Source organism: Theropithecus gelada, chromosome 6 (assembly GCF_003255815.1).
Source record: "Theropithecus gelada isolate Dixy chromosome 6, Tgel_1.0, whole genome shotgun sequence".
Lineage (NCBI taxonomy): Eukaryota > Metazoa > Chordata > Mammalia > Primates > Cercopithecidae > Theropithecus > Theropithecus gelada.
This window is the reverse complement of record NC_037673.1, coordinates 132,371,610-132,384,918: the sequence shown is the minus strand read 5'-3', so window position 1 is coordinate 132,384,918 and position 13,309 is coordinate 132,371,610. Positions and strand designations below refer to the sequence as shown.

Here is a 13,309-nt window from a genome sequence, read left to right as displayed (position 1 = left end):
AAGGCAAAGGGGAAGCAGGCACGTCTTACATGGCTAAAGCAGGAGGAAGTGAGAACAGGGGAGGTGCTATACACTTTTAAACAACCAGATCTCACCATAACTCACTCACTCACTATCATGACAACAGCACCAAGGGGATGATGCTAACCCATTCATGAGAACTCTAGCCCCATAATTCAATCACCTCTCTCCGGGCCCCACCTCCAACACTGGGAATTACAATCGAACATCAGATTTGGGTGGGGACACAGATCCAAACCATATCAATGACTATATTATACTTAATCTTTTTTCCTTTATTAATGGATGCTTTTAATGGTATTATCATATCACAAACAAGAAAACATTTAAAAATCACATATTTAAGGTAAGTGCAGGCAATTTTATTAAAATATTAAAGTTATTTGCAAATATTACACAGATAAAATATAATTAAACTGATAATTCAAAAACAAGCGATATATTAAGGAATATGTTATGAAGGGCTATACATTATTAATGATCAATTTTCTTCTGAAATACATGCTCTAAAGAAAATAAAAGAAAGATCTACCAGCAGACAGCACTAAATATTCCATCATTCGCACAAACATTCTCCTACAAGCCACAGCCCAGAAGACTGTCGATATGCACCTTGCCTTATCATTTTCTGTTAATATTTAGTCAGTGTTTCCAATATAATTGGCTGCTTCTTCAGATCAAAGGCTTTTACATAGGCCCTACCTGCAAATCAAATAGCTATCCATGGAATATTAGAACTTGACTTGCTCCATTCTCTTATATTTTTTGTGTCTCACACTAAAGAAATGAAAGATGCATGATTCTAAGGCTAAATAGCTAGGAAGTATTCATTCAAACTTGAATATTCTTCAAAGAGAGTGTGGGGGCAACTCTAATCGGAGGAAGAAACATAAAGGAAGTAAACCCAGATGTTTTCCACCAAAGTCCTCCTTTTGGCTGGTCTGATTTCTACTGGTAAGTCGAAAGTGCAATTTTAGAATGTTAATTTTTAAAAACTGATTTCAGGGGAAGATTAAAAAGATTAAAAAGTCATTAATAGCATGATCACAACAAAGACTTGTGTATTTGGCTATTAAAAAATGAAACAGGAATGAAACATGGTCCTGATGATGTTCTAAATAATTTAAATGGAATGTTCCGGTTCTTTAATGAGGGAAACATAATAGTGGGTTGAGAAGACATTACAAAGCCTTTCAGTTTTGGTCTGGGACTTAACTAGAACAAAACTAGATAATAAAAAGTTGATATAAGAATTTGATTCTGATTTTGATCAAAATCAAATTCTGATACAGATACTAATACAGAGACTGGTGTGGATTAAGACAAAGGGAATGCTCCCTTAATACTCAGAGAAGGAGAAAAGGTGCATAAATTACTACACTGTCTGATATTTGCCTCAATTCCCAAGGATAAAGATTAGTTGCCAAACTGATGGGATTATATCTTGATCAAGGTGTTGATTTGGAGCTTGGCTCCAAGGCATAAAACTTTTGAAACCCATCTTTTAAAAGTATTTTAAAGAAGAGGCTTAATGGCCATATTCTGTAGCTTCTCTTCACAGCATAGGTATTAATGAAGAGTAAAATGTCTTTAAATAAAATCAATAGTCAAATTACCAGACTCTTGCTTTTGCTTGTTTGTTTCAAAGTGCAAGGTTGAGTGTGCTTACTGTATCTCTCTGTGAATGTTAACACCAGAAATCCAGGATGTTTAATTCAATCGAACATTTATCAAGTGCTTACTATACTAAAGAGATGAATTGTGCCTAAAACAAAGTTTGCACCAAGTCTGCTGAGAAAGCAGCCCTTCCTCCATGTTTCATAATTTTTCATATAATTGGTTCTACTCCTTTTCCCACCTTCTCTCCTAATCTCAGTCTAGGCTAAATTGGTTTAACATTTCAGATTATTTCTAACAATCTCCCTCTTCCCTTCCATGTTTGCAAGTATGAGATATCTAGTGTTAAACAAACTTGGCTAGTTCAGAGTTCGTTTTTCCTTTAATTCAAACATTTGCTTGGATTTGATTAGTAGAACCATTTCAAAATTACAATTTCTAAAATTATTTTCTGAGCCATGCTGTTTTATTATTTTTGCTTAATCTAAAAATAATGATCCCCATGGCAGATAATGAGCAAAGAAAAATAGAAAAGCACAACTTATACCATTTACTAATGGATCTGAAGCAAGGTATAATGATGGAGGCCAATGCTTATAAAGAGACACATTCAGCCGGGTGCGGTGGCTCATGACTGTAATCCCAGCACTTTGGGAGGCTGAGGCAGGCAGATCACGAGGTCAAGAGATCAAGACTATCCTGGCCAACATAGTGAAACTTCGTCTCTACTAAAAATACAAAAATTAGCTGGGTGTGGTGGTGTGCACCTGTAGTCGCAGCTACTCAGGAGGCTGGAGCAGGAGAATCACTTGAACCCAGGAGGCAGAGGTTGAAGTCAGCTGAGACCATGCCACTGCACTCCAGCCTGGCAACAGAGTGAGACTTCGATTCAAAAAAAAAAGTTGTATTCACTAATGCTGTAACATAACAAGGCAGAATTCTGTGGCCCGGGAAAAAACCAATTTTACATCTGAATCAGGATATAAAATTCTGGAAAGATGACCTTCCCACAAATACATAAAGTTTGGGGAAAACTACAGTGAAAACAGAATTGTCAGGATCCACTGTGTGACTGATAAGGCAAATGGAGATAGGGAATGTCTGAGGCCAGGAGCTCTGCTCTCATGTTTCTCCTTTTTAGCACTGGCAGGGCCATGGGCTAATATATGTGCTGGCAAGTCTTCCAACGAGATCCGGACGTGTGACCGCCATGGCTGTGGACAGTACTCTGCTCAAAGGTAGGAAGTTGCACAAACAACCATCCAACCCTTTGGTCCCTAACCTCTTTTCTCAGTGTCCTTGCCCAACGTTGGTTGCCTCAAGGGCTCACGGTTCTGACAGCATGAAAAACCAGAGATGTAACCAGTTATATCACTGTCTTTGGAGCAGCTTCCAATAACTCTGCTTCAATTATGAGCTGTGAATTGGGATCAGAATGTGGAAGAAGGAAAAGAGCAGGGAGCAAACAGTTTTCCTTCTGAATGTCTTCACACATTGACTTACCTCACTTGGTTTTTCCAAAGGGGTATCAAACACGACTATCCCATTTTATAGAAGAGAAACTTGAACTGAGGTGCCAAAGCGTTAAGGGACCTGCCAAGCACAGTTGGAGATGGTGAAGGCTGGGCCTGAATTCAGGCTTTTGGTTCCTCTTCCCACCAAACTACGCTGTTACTGGCCCAGGTTCTGGAGGTTGAATATTAGAGGCTGACTCTAAGCAGGCGAGAGAGCACCACTATCTCTTCCAGACAATGAAGGTCACACTCGTGAATTTTCAGTTATGCCCAGCATCAACGTGGGGTGCCACTTTCTAGTGAAATAGCCATGTGTCCAGTCATTTCACTGATCTCCATCCTAACTAAAGGGGAACTCTCACATATACAGATACAACTTACAAAGCAACCTCAAATACTGAAACAGGACTAAGAAGGGAAATATGGGAAACGTCCCCTGAATTGCCTAAATTTAAACTCAGCTCATACTGTAAAGTTTATGCACTTGATTGATACAGTAACTTCTTGGCTTTTGTCTTGAGCCTGCTCAGTGTTGCTTTGTACATAATTGTAGCAATCCTGGTAAATCTGATCGTTCAGACGACAGCCTATTAGAAGCCTATTAGAAGGCTGGTGAGAGCAGGCATAGTGACAGCAGCGGGAAGCAAGAGCTGAGGGGTTGCTAAGATGAACTCAAGGCACCTCACGATCTGGAATAGTTTGGTTTGGGCTCCATGCACTTTAATAAACCCAGGAGGTATCACACGCTGTATTAAAATACCATATATAGTAAGTGGTATTTACAATCACTTTTCTAGATCACTGCGAGAAAAATAAGACGAGGGTAACGTGATACTTTTATGATAAGTTCCCATAAAAAGTCAGCTGTTTTCAAAGTGGGCTTGAAGACGTCAAGATCTAGGTATCTAGAAAATGCACTTACATGGATTGCCTCATTCCCCCCAAATGCCATAAAATAATAGTGGTTAATACTTGTTTAAAGCTTACTATGTATCAAGTACCATTTTAAATGCTTTCATCTTTATAACATGGTTATTAGCACCTGCAGGGAGGGAGGTTAAAATTGGCCTAAACAGAGTGAGGCATCCTGGGACAGCCCAACATGTTCTGGCAGCTTCAAGCTTTGGTACCTCGTCTGGAAACAGTGGGCTAACACCATGTTCCCGGGCAGTAAAGCTCCCCAGGGCAGCTCCTCAGTCTGTTCATTCTTATTTACATCCTAGAAGTCAGAGGCCTCACCAGGGTGTGGACATCTTGTGCTCTGCTGGATCTACTGTGTATGCACCATTCACTGGAATGATTGTGGGCCAGGAGAAACCTTATCAAAACAAAAATGCTATCAATAATGGTGTTCGAATATCTGGAAGAGGTAAGAGAGGTGGAGTCTATACCTGGGGTGTCTACTGGACATGTTGATGTTTATTTATTTAATGCAGGTTCCATACATAGAGATTTTGTACTTCTTTCAAAATGATACAACCTAGAACAGAAAGAATATAGAGTGTACCCAAATTAGCTGATGCGTTTTTAAAAAAACTTTTATTTAAGGTTCAGGGGTACATGTTCACATTTGTTATATAGGTAAACCACATGTCACAGACATTTGGTGTACAGATTATTTTGCCACCCAGGTAATAAGCATAGTACCCGATAGATATTTTTTTCTGATCCTCTCCCAGCTGAGGCACTTTCAAGGATGTTTCACCATTTTCTTTGAAAACTTCTGCTTCACGCACACACTCCATGAAACCCCACAGCTGATTGGAGGCATTCCTTCCTGTGACCCATGTGGTTTTGCTTAACAATCTATAAACGAAGCTACTTTCAGCAATGCTAACCATAATGGATAGATACTTGCATTTACTCAAATCCCACAAATCATAAATGCTGGCATTTCTCCAAGAGTCGAATGTGAAATATTTTTGAAAGCTTCTAAGTTTTAGGTAAAGCTAGGTCTCCTGGTACTCCAGATATTGGCTTTGTTGTTCGGTTACTCCACCAACGTATAAAATACACACATAAAGTGCACTACACATCCATGTGTAGCTCCGTGAATTTCAAAAAGCAAATATACCTGTGTAATCAGCACCCAGATCAAGAAAAAGAACATCACCCACATCCTGGAGATCCCTTGTGCTACCATTTAGTCATTATTCCCAGCAAGATAATCACCATCCCAAGTTCTAACACCATGTATTAGTTCTCCCTGTTTCTAAAAATGGTATAGAATTAAACAGCATTCACTCTTTTTTTGTGGGTCTTCTTTCATTCCACATCATGATTATGTGATTAATATTTTTGTATCCACATTTTTTTCTGATGCATGATATTCCATTATATGCATATATTTTCATCCATTTATCCATTCTTCCTCAGACGGACTTTTGGGTAGTTTCCAGTTTTAGGCGATTATAAAATTGCGGCTGCGAACTTTCTTATACCTTTTAACGAACATATATATGCATTCCCATTGGGAGTGAGTCCAGAGGAGACTCTCCTCACCAAGGCTGTGAGAGGCATCTTGTGAGGGAACCCACATCCTTGAGGAGCTATATAGTGGTTGTCCTCTTTAGGCCCAACGTCGCAAGGGAAACTTCTGCCATTGAACTGGGTCCTCTGAAGTGGTGCTTAACAGTTAATGCCAAGGTCAGTGAGAGCAGTAGTAATCAGATTCGTCTAAACTGCAGAGATTTGTGACATTGGCTAGTAATCACGGTGACCCTAGAACTGAATAGATGAGCAGCCAACTAAAGCCTTATTGGACTTGTGTGAATGGAAATGCTCCAGGTCTGATGAACAAAATGCTGACTTCAGTCATCACAATAATGGGTTCCAATTCCCAACAAATTCCCAGGCTTGAATTGGTTCAGTCCCAGAGCCTCTTGAAAGAAAGGGAGGCTCAGTCCTTTTGCACAAGGGTCCTGCCGTGCAGCCAAAAATTTATACTGTAAACCTTACTTCTAGCCACCCCCAAAGGGACCTGCAATGGTTTAGCAGGATGACAGCACATTGGGGAAGAAATAATTAGGCTCTTCAGAGATTATTGGACACTTGCTCAAAACTGACACTAATTCCTGGAGATCTAAAAGGCCACTGTGATTCACCAGTCAGACTATAAAGTAGGGGCTTATAGTCAGGTGGTCAATGTAGCTTTTCACTAGCTATCTTACAGTGCTACAGAGCTTTTCACTCCATCTTACAGTGAGCCCAGTGCATCCTCCAAACTACCAAGAGGCTATTTCCCCAGTTCCAGAATGCAGAATTGGAATTGACTTTCTTCTTCTTTCAGACTGCCTTGGCAGTTCTTGGTTATCTGCATTTCCAAACAGAAACCGTTTGCTAATTTCCACCAAAAATCCTGCCAGGGCTCTGACTAAATCTACAGTAAATATACAGATCAAATTGAGAACTGATATTTTTAAAGTAGTGAGTCCTCCAATCAATGAACATATTATATCCTCCACTTACTTATGTCTTCCTTCACTCTTATAGTAATGGTTGTTGTAGTTTTCAGTGTAGAGATCTTGTACGTCTTTTGTTTAATACTTATTCATAAAACCTACCTGATGGGAGTTTTAGCTCTTCAACAGCAGAACTATCCAATAGAAATATAACAGAAGTCATGTATATAATTTTAAATTTTCGGCGGGGTGTGGTGGCTCATGCCTGTAATCCCAGCACTTTGGGAGGCCGAGGCGGGTGGATCACGAGGTCAAGAGATCAAGACCATCCTGTCTAACACGGTGAAACCCCGTCTCTACTAAAAAATACAAAAAATAAGCTTGGTGTGGTGGCTAAAAAATACAGAAAATAAACTTGGTGTGGTGGCAGGCGCCTGCAGTCCCTCAGACACTTGGGAGGCTGAGGCAGGAGAATGGCGTGAACCCGGGAGGCCGAGCCTGCAGTGAGCCGAGATCGCGCCACTGCACTCCAGCCTGGGACACAGAGCGAGTAGTTTCTATTAGCCACATTGAAGTAAAAAAACATGGTATTTTAGTATTTTATTTAACTCAATATTTTCAAAGTATATCGATATGTAATACAAAAAGTATTGAGATATTTTACAATTTTAAATGCTAAGTCTTCAAAATCCACTGTATACTTTACCATTAAAGCACATCTCAATTCAGATTAACTACCTTTCAAGTACTGAATAACCACATGTGGCTAGTGGCTACCATATCGGACAGCATAATTTTACAGCCTTATTTTTATGCTCACTTGACCGGTTTGCAGTGCCAGTAGTGTATTAAAGTCTATTATTGGTGGGTTTCTATCTATGTCTCCGGGCGTCTCTTGTAGTCTCTGCTTTATATAGATGACCTGTTATTTAGTGCATGGATAGATGTAACTGTTGTATCTTCACTGTGACTTGTGGCATTTACTCTCTTATATTATCTTCCTTTGTCTTGTTTCAATGCCTTTTGGCCTGATTTCCACTCTGGTAACAGGACGATAGCCCTTGCTTTCTTATTGCTTGGCAAATCTTTGTCCATTTGCTTGGCAAATCTTTGTCCAGCTCTTCACTTTCAGCCTTTTCAATTGCTGTGTTTTATTCCATACAGCATTAAATTGGGGTTTGCTTTTCAACCCAATGGGACATTTTTTAATAGACAAGATAAGGCCATTCACATTTACAGATATGACTCCTATATTTGTACCCAACACCATCATTTTATTTTATAATTATTGTATTGCACTCTATTTCTCTACTTGGGTCTTTGCCTTTTTAGTTCTTTTGATATTTAGCAAGGTTTGTATTTTTGTTCCAGTTATTTCCATTTTCCTTTAAAGTCCAATAATTTCATCAGAATATGTCTTGGAGCTGACTTTGTTCAGGGTTCACCTTTTCTAACTAGCTAGTATTTTCCTGCTATTATTCTTCAATGCCTTTATTAGCATTTCATTTGAATCTATTCTTCCTTTGGCATCTTGTAATTTAGTCTTCCTTTTTAATATCATTCTGTCATTTTCATCTATTCCTCTCCGGAGTTTATTCAACTTTATTTTTGATTTTTGATTTTTTGTCCATTTGTTATTTTTTAAATTTCAGATTCAAGGTTACTGAAGCCCAGATAAATAATTATACTTATTTTCTTTTAGGTTTTTGTGTCAAAATGTTCTACATTAAGCCAATTAAGTATAAAGGTCCTGTTAAGAAGGGAGAAAAACTTGGAACTCTATTGCCCTTGCAGAAAGTTTATCCTGGCATACAGTCGCACGTGCACATTGAAAACTGTGACTTGAGTGACCCTACTGCATACCTGTAAATGGAAGCCCAATGGTCAGATCTTCAAAATAAAAAGTCATCTTAAAAACCTGGATGCATACCCTGCTCTTCAAGAAATTTGTATTCACAAAGGAAAAATGCATGAAGGGATGGATACTCCATTTTCCAGGACTTGGTTATTATACATTGCGTGCTTGTATCAAAAACTCTCACGTACCTCATATATGTATACACTTGTGTACCCACAAAATTTTTTTAATTAAAAAAGGAAATTTGAGTTTAAATAGAAACATGATAAGTGCGAGAAAGAAAACATTTTGATTTTAACTCATTGTCACTCTGATGTTCGAGTGAACTGGTTTCTTCAAGCTCTTTGATCTTTCTGTCACCCAAGGAATCTCAGTGGTTTTGTTTTTTAGATTTCTCAGTCCTGAAGATCGAAGATAAATAAACAAGGGAACTTAAGCTGGGCCAGGCTGCATTTTTGACACCTCTAAAACTAGCAACCTTTCTGCTTGAAAATAAGAAAAAGCCTGAAAGTGTTTCTATGGTACAAGAACAGTGAGTGGTTTACAATGCTAGATTTAGTATACATTCAACACATATTCAAAGAATACGTTGAGTTTAGGTAGTAGACTCTCAGCAGTATCCTTAGGTTTATCATATTGGTTGTAGAGAGAGCTGCTTTCCTGGATAATAAAGGATTTGCTGGTATTTCCATCCACACTCGCCCACATGATTATGAATGATGGCAGTCCAGGAAAACATATTCCAGATTTCAGTGAGGCGGCACTACAGGAAGGACTAGAATGAGAATGAGGCCTACCTTTATCTGAAGTGTCTCATGGAACTGGGCCTGTCAACTTCATCTAGCCATATGCATATTACAGCTACTTATTTCTACACATCATTGTATTATAGCTATGTTATTCTGTGTTAGTTACATTGACAACAGGTACTAAGAGGAAACAAGACCATACAAATGTCCAAAGCACCAGAAATAATTCTGGCTCCTTAAGAGTTTAGCCAGTCAGTAAGAAAATGAATACGTTGAACTAATCATTCTGGAAACTTTCTTCATGAATTTCTGCTTAAATTTGTTTGGAATGCAGAAAATGCCAGCGAACGATTACATTCTTATGTGTAGATTTTTAGAGGAAAACATAATTAACTGAAGTTTATTGTTAGAGAAATGGTTGCATTTGTGTATCTGGACATATGTACGAGAACGTTCATGGTATCACTATTTTTCACAGCAAAACCTTCAATGACCCAAATGACCATCAACAGTGAAATCAATAAATAATCTCAAAGTTATAGAATGTAATAGTTGACAGCAGTCACAATAAATGAACTTCAGCTAAACATAATGACCTGAATGAATCATGGCAATATGATTTTAAGTTTACAAAAGTCCAGAAGATCACATAACACATGATATTCTTTTTATAAAATTAAAATACAATTTCCTTTTTATATAACAAAATCATATAAAAAGGGAAGCAAGAAAATAATGAACTCTAGTTAACTCATAACTAGATCACACAGAAAGATTTAAGTTACTACCAGTGCTGTAGTTTTGCAGTTGGGAGGTGATTTCATGGGCATTTATTATTATGAATAACATGTCACAGAAGCAACAAGACTTGCAGTGGGTGGCCAGGAGAAAGAGTTATCATGATTGATGACTCTCAGGTAGTTGAGAATCTACGTCATACAATTAGCACCTTCTTAGATCTACTAGGTTGGTGCAAAAGTAATCACGGGTTTTGCCATTACTTTCAATGGCAAACTATATCTAGCACTATCTGATTTGAATATGCATCTCCTTGGTACCAAATAACTTTAGGTTGTTTCCAGAAATTTGGCTTTCAAAAAATAAATGCTGTACTCCATTGAGGACACACAAAAAGGAAATACCACATCAGCTCTTAAAGGCAATTTTAAAAGAAGCTCTGAAATATTTGAACAACAAAATCTATGCTTAGTTTTCTAAATAATCATCCTTCTGATTATTTAGGAGGCAAAACACAGGTGGATATGGATATTGTTTTAAAAACCAGACTCATGACCTGGAATGGTGAAATTCCTCAAGGTACAGCAGGGACATTGCCTTCCCCTCAGCATCTGCTCAATGGAAATGCAAACTTTGGACCAAAGGACTTCTTTCTCAGGAAGAACTGGAATACGGCGCCCTCTAGTGCAACAACAAATCCGTGTTTTTTTCCCGCTTGTCTTTTAGGTTTGGATGTCAAAACATTTGACTTAAGTATAAAAATATTATAAAGATTTGAATGACGGAGGGGTAATAGTATGGAGAAACTTACTTTTCATTAGTAACCATGATGATAATATACACTTCAAAAATTGTGATATTAAATATTCTGTCAAGTTTGATAGCTACACATTAATAATGTGAATAAAATCAATATTTACTTTGAAAATGTTTTGCAAGAGATAAATTTAATAGAAGAAAAAGAAGGATATAAGTGGCCAATCTAAGAGGCCAGGCTACAAAGGGAAGAATCCTTGCATGCATTTGACATTTATCACACTCAGTGGCATATTACAGTAATCACATGCCTATTGCCTCTGTGACATGGTATTCATAATAATAAATACCCATGAAAAACTGGCTTGTCTCCTGCCTCACCTCTCCCATATTCGGTACAATACAAATGAGGCCAGCAAGGATCACAAGGAAGGAAAAACAAAAAATATGAGCATCCTATTTTTGTGTTTCTGCAGCATAAACAGTAAGACCTTTCCCCTACTCTCTCTATTTACCAAATTTTTGCCCACAAAATTATCCAAACTTCTCCAGAATCACCTAACAAATGTAAATGTTTTTAATATGAAAAAGTTTGCTTACAGAACTAAAATACTCTCCAAAGACTAAAGTTTGAAATTCATCTAATGTCAAATTCCTTTATCTAGAATCCACTAGTTTTAAATAAACAGTACTTTTCACAGACTTCCAAAGTAAAGACATTTTCATTAGATAAAACATTAAAAATACTCTGTAAGTTCTTGTCTTGTTTTTGGCTGTTGTAGAAATGTTTTACTCTTCCATTTACTTACCCAGTAAGTCAGGCCAATCAAGGTAATTTACATGAGTTCATGAACTTAGATTTACTCTGAGTTTTGCTCTAAGATTCATTATAGTGCTTAGTTCACTAGGTTCAACTACTGGGCCACTAAAAAGCACGATTTAGAGCAGCAACTTCTCATTCTATGTAGAAGAGGCCAATGGTACTCATCATCTCTCCATACTAGTCGACAATGAGGAAAAACTCACCCCCAACCTCCCTTTTCTAGTCCCTGTTTTGCTCCATTATCCTCAGTGCAAACTCCGCTGGCATTCTATCACCTGACCATTCAGGCATGTATACTCCCAACCCCTCCTAGAACATATCATGGTAGAGTGATCCCAGGTGAGACCAGAGGCTTATCCCTTCAGAATGTCCACCACTGCTCTGATCCCCAACTCCATCTCTATCAAGCTATTTGTTTGTCCTGTTATCCTAATCAGGTTATTTGTTTTGTTTTGTTTTGAGATGGAGTCTCGTTCTGTCACCCAGGCTGGAGTACAGTGGTGCGATCTCGGCTCACTGCAACCTCTGCCTCCCGGGTTCAAGTGATTCTCCTGCCTCAGCCTCCTGAGTAGCTGGAACTACAGGTGACTGCCACCACGCCAGGCTAATTTCTGTATTTTTAGTAGAGACAGTGTTTCACCATATTGGCCAGGCTGGTGTCAAACTCCCGACCTTGTGATCCACCCGCCTTGGCCTCCCAAAGTGCTGGGATTATAGGCGTGAGCCACCGCACCCAGCCCCTAATCCAGTTTTAAGCCCCCTATTATATATGCTTCCGTATCCTCCTGAAATCTTAAGGTATAAATTATACTATCTGTAATTGTAATACCAGCCCAGTCCTGAAGAAATTGGTTTTATTTTTTAACCAGTAAAATCAGCTCCACTAGCATTTATGGAGTACTTACTAATGTAGCAATACTGTTCTGAGAGGGAGGAACATATAGGTAGATATGAGAAGCCTTACAGACATTACAGTGAGAAATAACATGGCACAGTGGTGAGAATGTACACACATAGTCTCTAAATACAGAGATATAAAAGTGCTATTTTTTTAAACCTCCATTTACACATCACAATGTATTCTAATTACTTAATAGGTTAAAAAAAAAATCCTTGTAATTTTTTCCTAATATCCCAAACTGGAAAGTGATGAACATATTTGTCTCTTTTTACTTTAATTGATTTCTTAGAAATTTAAGATACTGTGGGGCGAACTGAGTGGAACAAGCTTGAAAACCAAAGTACTCAAGTAAAATTTACTGAGTGCTTACTATGTGCTAACCACTAGCACAGCCGATTCTGGGGATAAAACCACTAGCATGGCCGATTCTAGGGAGCAAAAACCAGCAATGATATTGCACTGATGGAGTTTACAGTGTAATGGAACAAACCAGTAATAATCAGACCAGTAAGTGATGAATTATAACAGGGATAAGTGCCGCACAGTAAAGCCAGGGTGCTGAGTGCACAGCAGAGTGCACAACGTGGATCTGACCTATGAGCGGGGAATGGGCCGGGTGTCCAGGAAGGCTTCCATGATCAAGGACATACAGCTAGAGGAAAGATCTGAGGAGCACAGAGAGTAAGCCAGGCAGAGAGAGGTACGAGTCAATTCCTTGTGACTAGAGGGTGCAGGGCAGTTCTGAGGAACTGAAAGGAAATGGGAACCAAAGGGCAAGGGGCAGCTTGATGGGAAATGAGGCAAAAGAAGCAGGGAGGGACCAGACCTTGCAGGGCCTTGTGGGTTATTTTAAGGCTAGATCTTCACCCTCAAGACAATAAGCAGCCACTAAGGAGTTCTAACTGTGTTGCTAATTAAATTCTAAGATCAC

General features: G+C 38.6%; 1 protein-coding gene across 1 annotated transcript; it reads left to right on the top strand.

The window, feature by feature from the left end:
• Positions 1–727: 727 nt before the first annotated feature.
• LECT2 (leukocyte cell derived chemotaxin 2) lies at positions 728–8,845 on the top strand. The gene is made up of 4 exons (XM_025388552.1): positions 728–975; positions 2,780–2,876; positions 4,376–4,521; positions 8,256–8,845. Exons 1-4 carry the CDS (start codon positions 930–932, stop codon positions 8,420–8,422), a joined length of 456 nt encoding a protein of 151 aa, XP_025244337.1. The 5' UTR covers positions 728–929; the 3' UTR covers positions 8,423–8,845.
• Positions 8,846–13,309: the final 4,464 nt, after the last annotated feature.